This window comes from Condylostylus longicornis, unplaced genomic scaffold, assembly GCF_029603195.1.
Source record: "Condylostylus longicornis isolate FDR11 unplaced genomic scaffold, ASM2960319v2 ptg000009l, whole genome shotgun sequence".
In the NCBI taxonomy this organism is placed as follows: Eukaryota; Metazoa; Arthropoda; class Insecta; order Diptera; family Dolichopodidae; genus Condylostylus; species Condylostylus longicornis.
Window position 1 is genome coordinate 1,187,245 of NW_026577978.1, and position 13,864 is coordinate 1,201,108.

Consider the following 13,864-nt stretch of genomic DNA (forward strand, 5'->3'; position numbering starts at 1 on the left):
TTTAAACATCCCTGTAGTTATTCATTACTAAAATTTTACATGGACAATTCTGTCAAATATTGCATAATATTTAAAATTATAAAAATTATACACATACAGCTCATACATACACATTTTTATAATATACATGTGCTTAGCACGAAATGGATGCATTTAAATCGCATATGGTAACGAAATATCAAAAATAAAAAAAGAAAATAAATGTCTAATTTTAACGTTGTCATTAGGCAATTTTCCGATAAAAAAGGTAAAATTTTGTATTTTTTTTTTTTGCATAATATGAATTGAATAATTAAATTTTTGTTGAGAAAAATTTTTTGGACAACTTTTAACCTGAATACCATAGCAAAAAATGTTAATATTTAAATTTTAATTGCTTTTAATTTTCGTTGAATAAAGAAAAAAGTGAATTCTTGAATTCATTATGACCCCGATATTTAATATTTATAACTCTATTCCAAAAAAGTTTAAATTATTTTTAATTTTTTTTTTTTTTGGTTAGATGTTAAAGATAGTAAGATAATTTAGTTAGTACATAGTTAATTATTGTTTCCAACTCAATTAATAATAATCGACGGCAATTCTCAATATACAAGGCATCGATGCCAAAATCCAGATATCCAATATGGTTTTGTGTTGTCCGGCTATGCAAATATTAACTAAAGTATGGAATCAAAAATCATTTAGGTAAACCATGTACAATTACATTAAGTTTAATCAAAATTAATCACGGGACAAATTATTAAGGTGTAAATTATATTTATGGTAAAAAGTGTGACATTCAGTTCGAACGAAAGAGTTGCTCCCTTAACAATTTGTTTTTTTTTTAGTTTTTATGATAAATATCGTTGTAACGACCATGAAGCCTACAATGAAGGCACTATGAAGGCTATCAATGATATTGTCTATGCTAAACAAGCATGTTGCTATAATAACGTGCGATTATTGTATATTCCTATTAGCTCATTGCTATTAAATAAAATTATCAAAAACCACTTAACTGCTATTTGTAAAATTTCTTTCTATAGTACGATAAAAATTTGTGTTGGTCGGAAACTCCGATGATAATGTTAATGTTCTTTAAATTATGTTTTCAATTTCGTTTGAATTGACCTGAATTATAAGTTTTCATACTAATAAACTAGTACATCAAGGTTATCGCGGCATAACTTTAGGCGAATTTTTTCATTCTTTTTCATAATCTTAATGGAAAATTATTTGTTTTTTTTTTTTTATTTTGTTTTTGTAGAATTAAAAAAATTTTTTTTGAGTAATTATATATGTACAAATATTGTACATGTTAATATGTAAAGAAGGTTAATTTTTAAATTTTAGAAATTCTGTTCGTAAGATTTCTTAATTTTATTTAGAGAAAAAAAAAATTTTGTTTTAAAGTTTCAATAACACCTCGCAAGTTACGTATTCAAATTATTTTTAAAGAAAATTATTTTTTTTCCAAGAAATTTCCACCAATAATAAATTTTTTGTTGATAAAAATTTAAATTTTATTATATTTGGCATGATTATTCCAAAATTAAGGGCATTGTATAACTTATCATAATAAGGACAATGTAAAGGAGCATGTAAAGTTTTCATAATTTTAATAATTTGTACCTAATGAGAAGAGCAAAATGCAAAAACTATATGATATGCGTAAAATAATTTTTGTTTTTTTAAATTTCCCACCTTTGCTGGAAAATGGAAGGTCAATTATTATTATTAATGTTTTGCAAAATTACATTGCAGTTGCATGTGCATCTATATAAACTTTAATTAATTCACATATATACATACATTGGCACAGCGCCAGATCTACCATATATGCAAAGTGGGCATATGTCATAAACGCCGCAAAACAGGGGCGCAATTGTTATGCGAAATATGCAATATTTATCGTATATTGTTTATTGTTTTAAAAGAAGGTAGCCCCCTTTTTGGAAACCGGGTAGGAGCTCCGAAAAACACACAACCGGACCACATTGGTATATTATGTAGTTAGTATATAACAATTTTATTTACAAAGATTAAGGCTTTTAAAATTAAGTGTATTTTTTCTTTCCAATTCCTAATTATTAAATAATATTCTGAAATAGATATAACAAGAGTGTCGAAAGTTGAATTCGAAATTTCAGCACAATTGGAAATTACAATTCAAATAAATCGAAGTTTTTTTTTTTTTTTAACTCTCTATCGACCGGTTTCGATATAAGATTATTTTTCATAAAATATTTCAGCAATTAAGTGAAAAAAAGAGATTGATATGAACAAACATCATATATAAAAATAAATGCAAACATGGTCTGAGGCTAAAATTGTCTGGTCGCCCGGCATATCATGTTGTTGCGAATAGTTATATATAGTTAACTAAATTTGGTATAGAATCAGTTCGTGTAAAATTGCTAAAAATTTGTCCAATATTACAAATTACAATACCAGAATTTCATGCTTAAAAAAATACCAAAAATCATAATAAAAAATAAATTATTCAAATAATCCTTCAAAAAAAAAAATATGAAAAACCAAGACAATTTTCAATTTTTTTTAATCTGCTACTGAAACCAATTTGTTATTACAATCAAATCTTATATAAAAACCCGATAATTTCATATAATCAAAATTTTTTTTCTGAATTCAGAAAAATTTAACAAAATAATCGCAGCAAAATAATTATGGGTAATAAATACAACAAGTTGATAAGTGATAAGTTTACAATTGAGAATATTTTTCAATTTTTAATCAAAATTAGACCCAATGGCGGAGCAGCAAAATCAAAAATAATAAACGATATAAGATTATTCATTTTTCCCAATATAACGTAATATTTTCCCAATTGTAACAAAATAACAAAAAAAAAAATCCAACGCACAAAGAGACTTTCTATTAAAATTACCAAAAAATTGAAAAAAAAAACATTTGAAAAAAATATCCTGTTTTCTATAGCCCTCCCCACCGGCGTATATTTTCTGTCGAATATAATAACCAAAACAAAAAATAATAACAACAAAAGCAAATGTTATAAAAGAATACAGAAAATAACTTTATATTTCAAATATCATCATCCTATCATCATTCAAAAAAGAAAATTGTAAAAGGATAATATAAAATACAAGTTAAATAACAAAAGAAAAAAAAATATAGAAAATAGAATATAGAAGGATATAGATGAGGTTATGGAAACAACACAAATAATTGAACATGATTTGAATTTTAACGAGCTTAAAATTTTTGAAAACTTTTATAATAATAAAGTATAAGTAATGTGCGGATACACAAAAATATGGGAAATATCACCATCATTCGAGAGAAGAGAAATTTGATTTTGTTATAAAACCAAAATTGAGTTCTCAGACTGAACGTAATATCGTAAAATACTATCAGAATTTTAAGATACGTTCAACCTTAATTTATTAAATGCAAAATTTTTATTTACGTACACAATTCACAGTATAAAAGACTAAGAAAATATATCTAAGGTTTCCAGTTTCCACTTTAACACTTTCCCTCTTATTTTAAAAGAACAAATGAAAAAATTCCTTGATTAAGGAAAAGCAACTTATAAAATTCCCAATTTCACTTCATCTGGAAGTGTTCGACTCAACCGAATCAAATTTTTTTACACTTGCAAGTTACGTATGATAGGAATACATGACACTCAGTAATTTTTTACGTATGTGGAAGGAAAATATAAGATAATAGAATACAAGGCCTACTTAATAATTTAGTAACTTTAATAATCTAAACGAAAAACCCCTTCTCACTAAATCCGCATTTGTATTGAATTCCAAAAATCGAACAAAAAATGATTTTATCTTGAAAATTCTTAATCATCTATAGAGTTACACTTTAAAAAAATATATTATGCCTATAAGAATGGAATCAGAATCACATTTTTGAATTGAAATCCAAATAGTATATAAAAGGAGATTTCTAACAGTTTTGTTATTAGAAATTTTTGAATATATTGGAACTATATTTAAAGAATTTCAATCATATTTTGAAATTTTCTGTCTTTTGGCTATCTACTTGGCTATATGTACATTTAGATTAAACAGAAACTAAATAAAAAATTGAACATTTATCTGCATATTTTTCCTTATTTTTTTTTTTTTTGGTTTATATTTTTTGATAAATAATTTGAAATTGAAATTAGTACTCATAACCTGAAAACTTTATGATTTCACCTAAAATTCACTTGTATTGCATATGTATATTATTTTGAAAAGCCTTTAAGAGTTTATTTTTCGATTTTTGATTACACAATTATCATTACAGGTTTCAATTTAAAACACACCTTTGATTAAAAAATTTTCCTCATATTAATAGTTTTTCAAAATTCATAAGCATGAGAATAGTTTCATTTACATGTATAGGCACATTTGAATACAAATTCAATTGAAATATGAATATAATGAAAATAAAAATAAGAAGGATTTTAAATAAAGCCAAATAGAATCAATGGCTTGTAAAGTAATACATTTCCAAGTGAAAACATTTTTGTGAAAAAAAAAAATTATGTTTAATTAAAAATATTCTTACATTGCTTTTAATATATATTATTAAAACCAATGTATACATAAATATTGCATACGCGTAAGGTTAGAAAAAAATTAAGAGCCATCGGAATAAATTCGTGGAGTTGCGCCGTTAAAGTTTTAAGGAAATAAGTTGTCGAAAATTGAAATTTCATTAATTTTGAGGTTTAATGAACCAGAAGTCGCATAAAATTGAAAAAAATTTCGTTCTTACAAAATTCATTCTTATTCCAGATCCTAATAGAACCCGCTTATTTTACAGTAGAGGAAGCAAGTTGTTATTTTTCTACATTTTGAATATGAAGCTGTTTGACACAATAGCAACATAGCATTTTTCGGACTAAAGTGGTATTACAACATTTGGAATGACATATGTTAATGCACGTACGGTATATAAAATTTTTTACCAGAGAAAAAGATTTCTTAGTAACATTCATTTGTGGAAACAGCTTTTGTAAGCAGTCGCACTCACAAACGGACACAGTAAATTGGGTTTTTTTCAATTTTCTTGAAAATAAGCTAAAAACTAAATGATTTCCAAGAAATAAAAAAATTCACCATGTTTTCCCTTTTGTTTTTTTTTTCATTATAAAATGTTACAAAATTTTATCTGACCTGAATAAGATTTTCATTTAATATTAAAATTGAATAATTTAGAAAAATGAATTTTTTAAATTTCGAATATAAAATGTTTTCTCTCCCCGTAGTCTTAATTAACTCTACCGTGAAATTGAAATATGCTCGATAAATTCAATATTATTCAATTTGTGTTAAACTTTTATTAATTTTTTATAATATAGAATATGATTTTTTTTTTTACATAATTGAATATTGGAAAATATTTTTAAGGTTCTTGATTACGTTTTGAAATTTTAAATTTTGATTTAAAATTCAATATTGAATAAATATTATTAATTTGCGGTCATAAATAAGCACTTAAGCAAATTTTAGTGATTGAGAAAAATTTAATTAAAAAGAGGCAGTAGTTCTGAACGTAGTTTGAGGCATTTCTAAAATTGAGTTTTTTTCCAATTTCTCAAATTTGAAAATTATTGAATTATATTAATGATTGTTTACCAGTTGTATAATAATGATTCGAGTTGACCAACGTTGCAGTGATTATTGCACTGTTCCTTTAACTGAAGGATCTCGGATTGAAGGGGAAATACGATAAAAAAAATTGTTGCATACTCTATAGGCACTATTAGTTTTAAAATTATCATAATTTTACGAAAACCATTTAGAGATCGTCAACAAAATTTTCCAGTGAGCGGTTTTCATATTTTTTTAAAGAAAATTTCATTCCGATCAAAAATTTTAAAATAAAATTTTCTTAAATTTGTTTTGCCTTTATTACATATCACAAGCAGGGTCAATCAGCATTGTGGTATTATTTTTCTTAAGGCAGAACGTAGCACATTTTTATGAAAAAAAAAACTATCCTGGAGCAGAAGGAGGTTGACCGGCCGCTAATAAATATTTAACCCCCAAAATCCCAGTTGAAAATATTTTGGTTTCGACAAAGAGGCGTATTGACTTAAATAATTGAAGCTATATCCATAATTATTAAGCGATTTAAAAAAAAAATATATATAGAAGGGAAAGTAATTTACATTGCATATTATTTTAAGAATTTATCCAATGAAAAAGAAAAGAAAATATTAAAATTTTCACAAAGTGCCCAATTACTAAATAATTTACCCTATTCAATTTTTATTTTCTCCACAATTTGAAATATTCTGAGTTGATCTTCAAAATTCCTTCTGACAATTTTTTCTATGCGATGCTCCGTTTTCGAGATAATGCGGTTGTCAACTGGACGGTTTATTGAAATTATTATTATTTTACTCTAGTTAAAAATTACATAAGCTAAATCAAAATTCTTTTTTAACTTTAAAATTATTTAATTTTTAAATCTGAAATTCAAGAAATTCTTTAAATTTTATTCTTTCAATATTCTATTTAAATTTATGAAAAATTGCCAATTCAATTTCAATTCTTTCAGCATACCTTAATGTCCACTTTAAATATTATGTACCTAACCAAAAAATTTTCAAACTTAATAAAATCCTTGCATATATTTAGGCTGTAATACAATTAAATTATACAATAAAAAATATTCAAGCATTTTATAAAGTTTTTACCGACCGTATTGTGTAAACAATAGGTAGGTTATGTGATGGCAACAAATTTTGCATATCGAGTTTTCGGTGGGAACGTACTTCTCCATAGTAGGGAAGTGTAAATAAACTATTTTTAGTAACCTGCCGGTCTGTCGGTCTGTCGGTCTGTGTGTGCACGCGTGTATCTCTAGTTCGGCTGAACCGATTTTGATGAAATTTTATATGTAAGTTTGTTTCCACCATGGCACGGATCGATCAACTTTTGGTATATATCAGGCCTTGGGAACTGCACTTTTTAGCGGGCCTGTTTCACATTTTTGAACATTTTGAAGAAAATATTCAACCGATTTACTTGAAATTTTATATATAAGTTCAGCTCGACCGTCCGCAAAAATTCGTATGTTTTGGAAGAAATCAGGCATCGGCAACTAGACGTTTACTACGGGCCAAATATACATTTTTGTGTATATAAAGAGAAATAATCAACCGATTTCATTTAAATTTAATATATGAACTCCTCGTATTAAAACAATGAACATATAAATTTTTTGGAAAGATCAGGGCTCGAAAACTGATCTGCGGGCCTATTTTACATTTTTCACCATATCTACGGAACTAATTGATAGAATTTCTTGAAATTTGATATTTGAGTTCTGGTTGTTACCGAAACTAACTGACGAGCATTTCAGGGAATTTGGGTGGCATAAAGCGAAACTCTACTAAGAACCAAATTTACATTTTTCTAGGTATGTTAACTACGAGTATAAGCTTATTAATGCCCTAAAAATTGGAAAGAGGTAATTAACAGGCATTTTTATAATATTCTGTAACACTTTCATTTAACTAGACAATACACAATGCGGTCGGTTATGTGCTGACCACATCAGATTTTTTTTTTTTAATAATAAATCTTGATTTATTTTTTTATTTTTTAATATTTTTTAATATTTTTATTATTTGTTTTTCAATTATATTCAAAATATACATTTATTGTTTTTTTTTTTTTTGTATATAAATCTTTAATATTTAAAAACAAAAAAAAAGTTTATAATACTTGCAAAGTACTTTATAAGCATTTTTATTGTATTTTTTATTTTTTTTTAACAAAAAACAATTTTTTTTCTTTACTCTGCACTAAAACTAATTCAACAAAAAAAAAAATAAAGAAACAAAAATACTCGAGAGAAGAGAAAAACAAAAACAGAATAACAACCTTAGTAGAATTCCAAAACAAAAGAAAAGAACGAGAAAGAGATAGACAAGGAAGGAATGACTGAATGCGAGTAAATGAATGAATGAAATGAGTGAAAAAAAAATTGGGAGAGGAAAAAAAGTCATGCTAAAAATTCACAAATTTTATTTCATTTGATGTCCTTTTAAAAAACAAAAAAAAAATAATAATAAAAATATCCTTTCCATTTTTTCCCATTCATTCATTTCGTGTAGGTACGTATCGTACACCTTAGATCAAAAATATCCTAAATCACATATGAAAATATTTTCAGAAGAATTATTAAAAGTTTTGTAAATTTGTCTCTTTTAAGGTTTTAAAATTTTAATAACTTATAGTTGACAGAAACTTTTTGATTTTCTAAACTAAATTATTCAAAACTATCTCTTAATGCTTAAAAATCATAATTGCGTCCAGTGAATTGCTTACGAATCGGATTTAAATACCAGTTTTGTTTCCAAGAATATTGGACGCATTAGAGCAGAATTCTTACCAATAATTTTCGAAATTTTGTACTCAACAATTTTAATAAGCAAAAACAGCTCTAATGAAAGCTATGCTTTCATATCATAGCAGCAAAAATAACATTGAAATCTAATGATTTAAAAATAACTGAGTTCTTCTCTTAAAAATGGATTTAGGACAGTTTTGGATCTAAGGCGAACATATGATTTACTAAAAAATTCTTAAAAATCTATTATTTTTCTTTTATCTTCTTTCTCTTTCTCTCTTATTTAAATTACTTAATATTTTGGGTTTTTATTATTATTTAAATTTTTTTTTTTTTTTTGAAACTCTTAAAAATATTTTTCATTTTTAAATGTCTTTTTTTTTTTGTTTTTGTATTTTTATTTAACAATTTTTATTTCATGGTCTAAAGGATTAAATTTTTTCTTCATTTTCGTGTTTTTTTTTTTTTTTGTGGGTTTTTTTTTTTTGGTCCTTTTTATATTATTCTTTCCTGAATTAAATGTGTACATATTCTTCAAATTTTATTGTATATGAAGTTGCATAATATTATTTAGCGGGTACAACACATTGCTGGCAGTCATCCATATCTGGTGTTACTTCTTCAATTTGAATTGTTGTCTCAAAGAAATTATATTTTTGATGCACTGCAGTATTTGCTTCTTGTAGAATTTTAGCTGGATGACAACCAGGTTCTACAAAAAAAAAAATAATAATAATAAAAAATTTTTAAAAATGTTTGTACGTATTTACATAAAAACTAATAAATTATAAAATTTTTGTTTTTTCTTTTGGTTTTCTATGGTAAAAGTTAAAACCTCTATTATATTCTATTCTAGTATTTTAGAACAAAACCAAAAAAAAACAAATAGAAGAGAAACGAAAACAAAGTTTATTTATTTTAAAAAGATTTACTTAAAATTTATTCTAGTTCTTTATTTACGAAAAAAACAAAGAGTATTGAGAGCAAAAATCATGACTCTCTTATGGTATTTTCATTCTTCTTCATATTATACGTCGAGTATTTTATTTTGTTGACAAAGATTTTATATACATAGATAGTTTAAAGAATAGTGAGTATTTAAAAAATTTTTAGTATTACTTCATCATTTTCAACTTAAATTCCATTGAGGATTTAGCAGGGACTTTTAATTATTACACAAATTGTTTTGCATAAGGTGCAAAATAATTTCAGTAATTCAAAGAAAGAATAGTTCTTTGATGACTTTCCAACAAGAATTTGTGTTGGTAGAGGGAGGGCAGGGAAGAATGCAGATATACTCGTTTTCGAGTTACAACCTGTTGAAAGAAAAGGTACCAGATTTTTCCTGCTTCTGCTTCATTAATCATGATGGTTCTGAAATTCTTACAAATTTCGGAACCATCATGATTAATGAATTGTACCTGGTTTAATTGCCACCTTATACGAAACACCCTGCAGAAATCATATGTGGGAATAACTAAGTTGATTACTCTTGTAAATTTTTTTCATAAAATTGTTTTAATTTTAAGATCTGTTCAAATTTTATTATTTTTTTTTTTAAAAGAATTTAAAAATTTCAAAAAATATGATTTGAAACTATCATTTATATTTGCGAGTATGTTAAAAATGGACGAGCATTCAGACATCTATGATATCTGAATACTCGCCCATTTTTCACAAAAAATTCAACTTAGTCTTTAATTTCTTTAAATGAAATCATTTCAAATATAAGATTTCCAACTCTATTTGCAAGCAAATAAATGGACACATATAATATTATTTTCAAAATTTAACATTCTTTTAATTAAAAGAAAGAAACTATCAACGCACCATAATGCAAGGACATTTTAAAATTTCCTTTTTTTTTCAATTATTAAGTTCAGATTACGATTATTATTTATTGCTAAAAAAGAAATAATATCTTTATTTGTATGCATATTTATATATTAAACGATAAGTAAAACTTCAAGTGAAATCGGAGAAATTAGAAAGAAATTTTTTCCTCTTAATTATACTTGAATAAAATAAATCCTTACTCCTTGTTTCTAGTCCTCTGAATTCCCTCCCTCCTATATTGCAGTTTATTCAAAATAAATCAAATTCGAATTAAGTTATAAGTTGTTTATAAAGAAATAGAGTCAAAATTATAAAAAAATCAAAAAAAAAAATAATAATAATTTAATTAAAAAGGAAAATGAAATAAATAAAGAATACTATGAAAATTTGAAAATAGAAAGTTCAAAAGGATATTTGAATGTGCATAAAAAAAAATATTGTGTATTGTGTTATTAATTATCCTTAACTTAAAAATATTGTTTTCTCCTTTGTCTATCTATAATATTTCTTCATTTATATTATTTTCTGTACTTCTTTAAGTTTTATATACAGTGAACTCAAATTAATGAAACATTTATACCGTAAAACATAAGAATCTAGAAAATGTACAATAAAATTAAGTTAATAAATGAAAAATTCCAGAAGGTATAGGCCTATCGAGCCTCTAATGTATATAAGGCTCCTATTTTTTGAAAATTACCCACAGATTATCAGATTACCCACAGGCAGCCTCAGGTGCGTGTGCTTCCTCCGAAAAGGGTTTCTTCCTTGTGATGCATGATGTACATCCTCTACCACCTCGATGGCTTAGGCATCCCCGGAAAATATTCGGTCAGGAAATGTTCACCCTTCTAGCCATCTTTCTCAATAAATTTTTTTCTCGAAAAAATACCAGCCGCAATACTAAGATCCCCCTGGTCAATATCAGTAGCTCTTTCGTTGCACCATTCACCTCTTCGGCTACAGGGCCCTTGTACAAGTAAAAGTCCGCCCGCAAAACCAAAGCAAGCTTCCGCTCCTTCTAGTTTCCTCATTTATAATGCTCTTCAGCTTCCTCTAGAGCAGAGGCAGTGAACAGTCCATTACCGCAAAGTCGGCCACCGCACCAAATATAGCCAGGTCGTCAGCACTTTCGTTCCCTTTGACATTACTTTGTACGCAACCCAGCATAAGGTTACCCTAAATAGCTCACATAATACTCTCAATCTCATCTTTTCAGTTCCAGATAAAAATTTAATTCAATATAAAGCTATTTCTCCATCAGTCCTAACAGAGTTCCTATATTATAAATTAATTTCAAGTGATTACTGTTAGAGGTAACTCTTATGATTTTATATGTACATATACAAAAGTATACTATTTTCTGCAAATTTGAAAATTATAGTCTAATTCGAAAAAACTATACTGATTACTGACGTCTAACCAAGTGTTTGAAATATTTCTAGTGAAATAAGATAGAAGAAAGGTATTGTTTTATTATAGTTGTACTATATTTGATAGTATCATCAACAATATCATTTTAATTAAGAATTTTCTGAAAAAAAAGTGAAAGGATATTATACATCAAGATTTGAAAAATTTATAAAAAAAAAGAAAATATTTTTTCCTGTAAATTTTATTAAGAATAATACTGAATCATATAAGAAAATTGAGAGAAAGAAAAAAGCAATCAAGGATCTTATAAAAATTTCCTTTTTTAATAAATCTCAAATTTTACCAAAACATAGAAAAAAATCTAAAAAATATTTAAAATTGCAAAAATTTTTAATAAAATTAAAATTTACTTTACATCTTCAGTTGTGATAGAAAAATTATTTGAAACTTTTATAGTAGCCCGAAAATATTTTAAAAGTAATTAAAAATATTTGAAGAAAAATAATTTTTTCTTAACCCTCTTCGGACCTGCAATGATTCAAACATACTATATAATTACGAATGTTCAATAATGTTTTAGGTACATATTGCGATTGCAAAACAACTTGGATTATTCAGTATAGGAGCTTTTAAAACACTCAAGATATCAGCCTCAAGCATCAGCTACGGTTTTACGTAACACCAAATTTCAATCGATGAATAAATTTTTTTTTTCAAAATTTCTAAACGAGACGTTCCTATCTCTTTCATTTATTTAATAAAAATTCGAAATTTTAATATTCCATATACTAAAATAAGAGCATATAGATTGCAATATTTTGAATTCTTTTAACAATTATGTGTTTTTGATAAAATTTGTCTCAATTAGACATTGATTGTATCATAAGGACAATGATTAATTTTGCTTTTTTGAAAATATTTTTTTCATATTCCTAATATTTAACATTATCCTTTTTATCTATATAAACAAATAATATTAAATCCTTTTTAAATATTTTTTATTTTCTTAAAAAATTAAGATTTGGTAAAAAGATTTTTATATGCTTATAATGTATGTATATGCATATATGAAAGGATGAATATGTCTAAATGGTTTTGTTATTGTTACTTTAATACGATCATCACTCAAGAATAATTAATGTGATTTCGGTTATTAGTACATTTTTCTAATTTTATTGCTACTTGCATATACATACATATATTCATTCAAGTATATTAACCCTCAAAATATAATTTCAATATAAATATTCTTCTATGGTATGAATTCCAATTATAACACTGAAGAAGTTTTAGAATATTACAAAATTGTTTAAAGAATATTGCAATTTACATAGCTCTCGCACAATTAATTAACACTCATATTTTACTCTACACTGTACACTCATACTTTAGAATTTATAAAAAGAGTTTTCGAATTTTCAATGCTATTAAAACTTAGTTAATCCTAAAGGAACCCAATAGAAATTTTAACAGAAATATAGAAATCAGGGCAAATTTAAGAAAATTCGTTGCGCAGGATAATAGTGTTGTAGTTCCTGTTAATTTGATGATACAATTAAAATTTTCTTTACGTTTATGAAAAAGTATAAGAAAATTATATTTACAGGAAACTGTAGACTTTCTAAAATGAGGATTAAAAGAAATTTGAGAAAAATTTATGAAATATTAAGAAAATCCTTACAAAAAATTAAAATATTTGAATTTTTCTTATTTTAATAACAAAAATACGTAAATTATTAAAAATTCTAATTAATTCTTAGAACTATGAATGTTTTACCATTTTGCATTCCTTAAATATTCACCATAGTCCATAGTTAACAGGATCAACAGCATTTATCTAATTTTTTTTCTTTTTTATACAATTTCAATTCAGTATCGAATTCTTCTCTCTTATCATACTTAATATTATCCATAAAATCTACATATACTACAGTATACATTATAAATACACACATGTATAACAATATAATACACAATATTTAAATTGTTATACTTAAAAGTTGATTGGTTAATTTTAACAAGACTAGGTTATCTTGGAAAATTTATTTTCACTTTATTCCTTTTCATCCTATCTAACAAAAAATCTAACAAAATGTCTTTTTGTTTTCAGCCTTTTTGGTTTTGGTTTTTCGATATAATAAGAAAATTTTAGAATAAAAACAAAATTTGTTTAAGAAAGAAATCCAAAAAAAAAAAATAAAATATCCTTGATAAAGGCAACAAAAATAAGGGTGTTAATGGAGTATTTTCTGATTGATGAAAAATCTAGACATTTTTCATTGAATAACAAAGAATTTTCAAAGCTATTTGAATTGAT

General features: G+C 25.4%; 1 protein-coding gene across 1 annotated transcript in view; it reads right to left on the reverse strand.

Annotated features, from left to right (window-relative positions):
• Positions 1 to 7,644: 7,644 nt before the first annotated feature.
• Positions 7,645 to 13,864, reverse strand: part of LOC129618565 (proton-coupled zinc antiporter SLC30A2) — a 101,853-nt gene continuing 95,633 nt past the window's right edge. Inside the window, exon 8 of the mRNA XM_055533383.1 lies at positions 7,645 to 9,049. Within this exon, the coding sequence (XP_055389358.1) occupies positions 8,904 to 9,049 (146 nt within the window). The 3' untranslated portion in view covers positions 7,645 to 8,903. The remainder of the gene's footprint in view (positions 9,050 to 13,864) is intronic.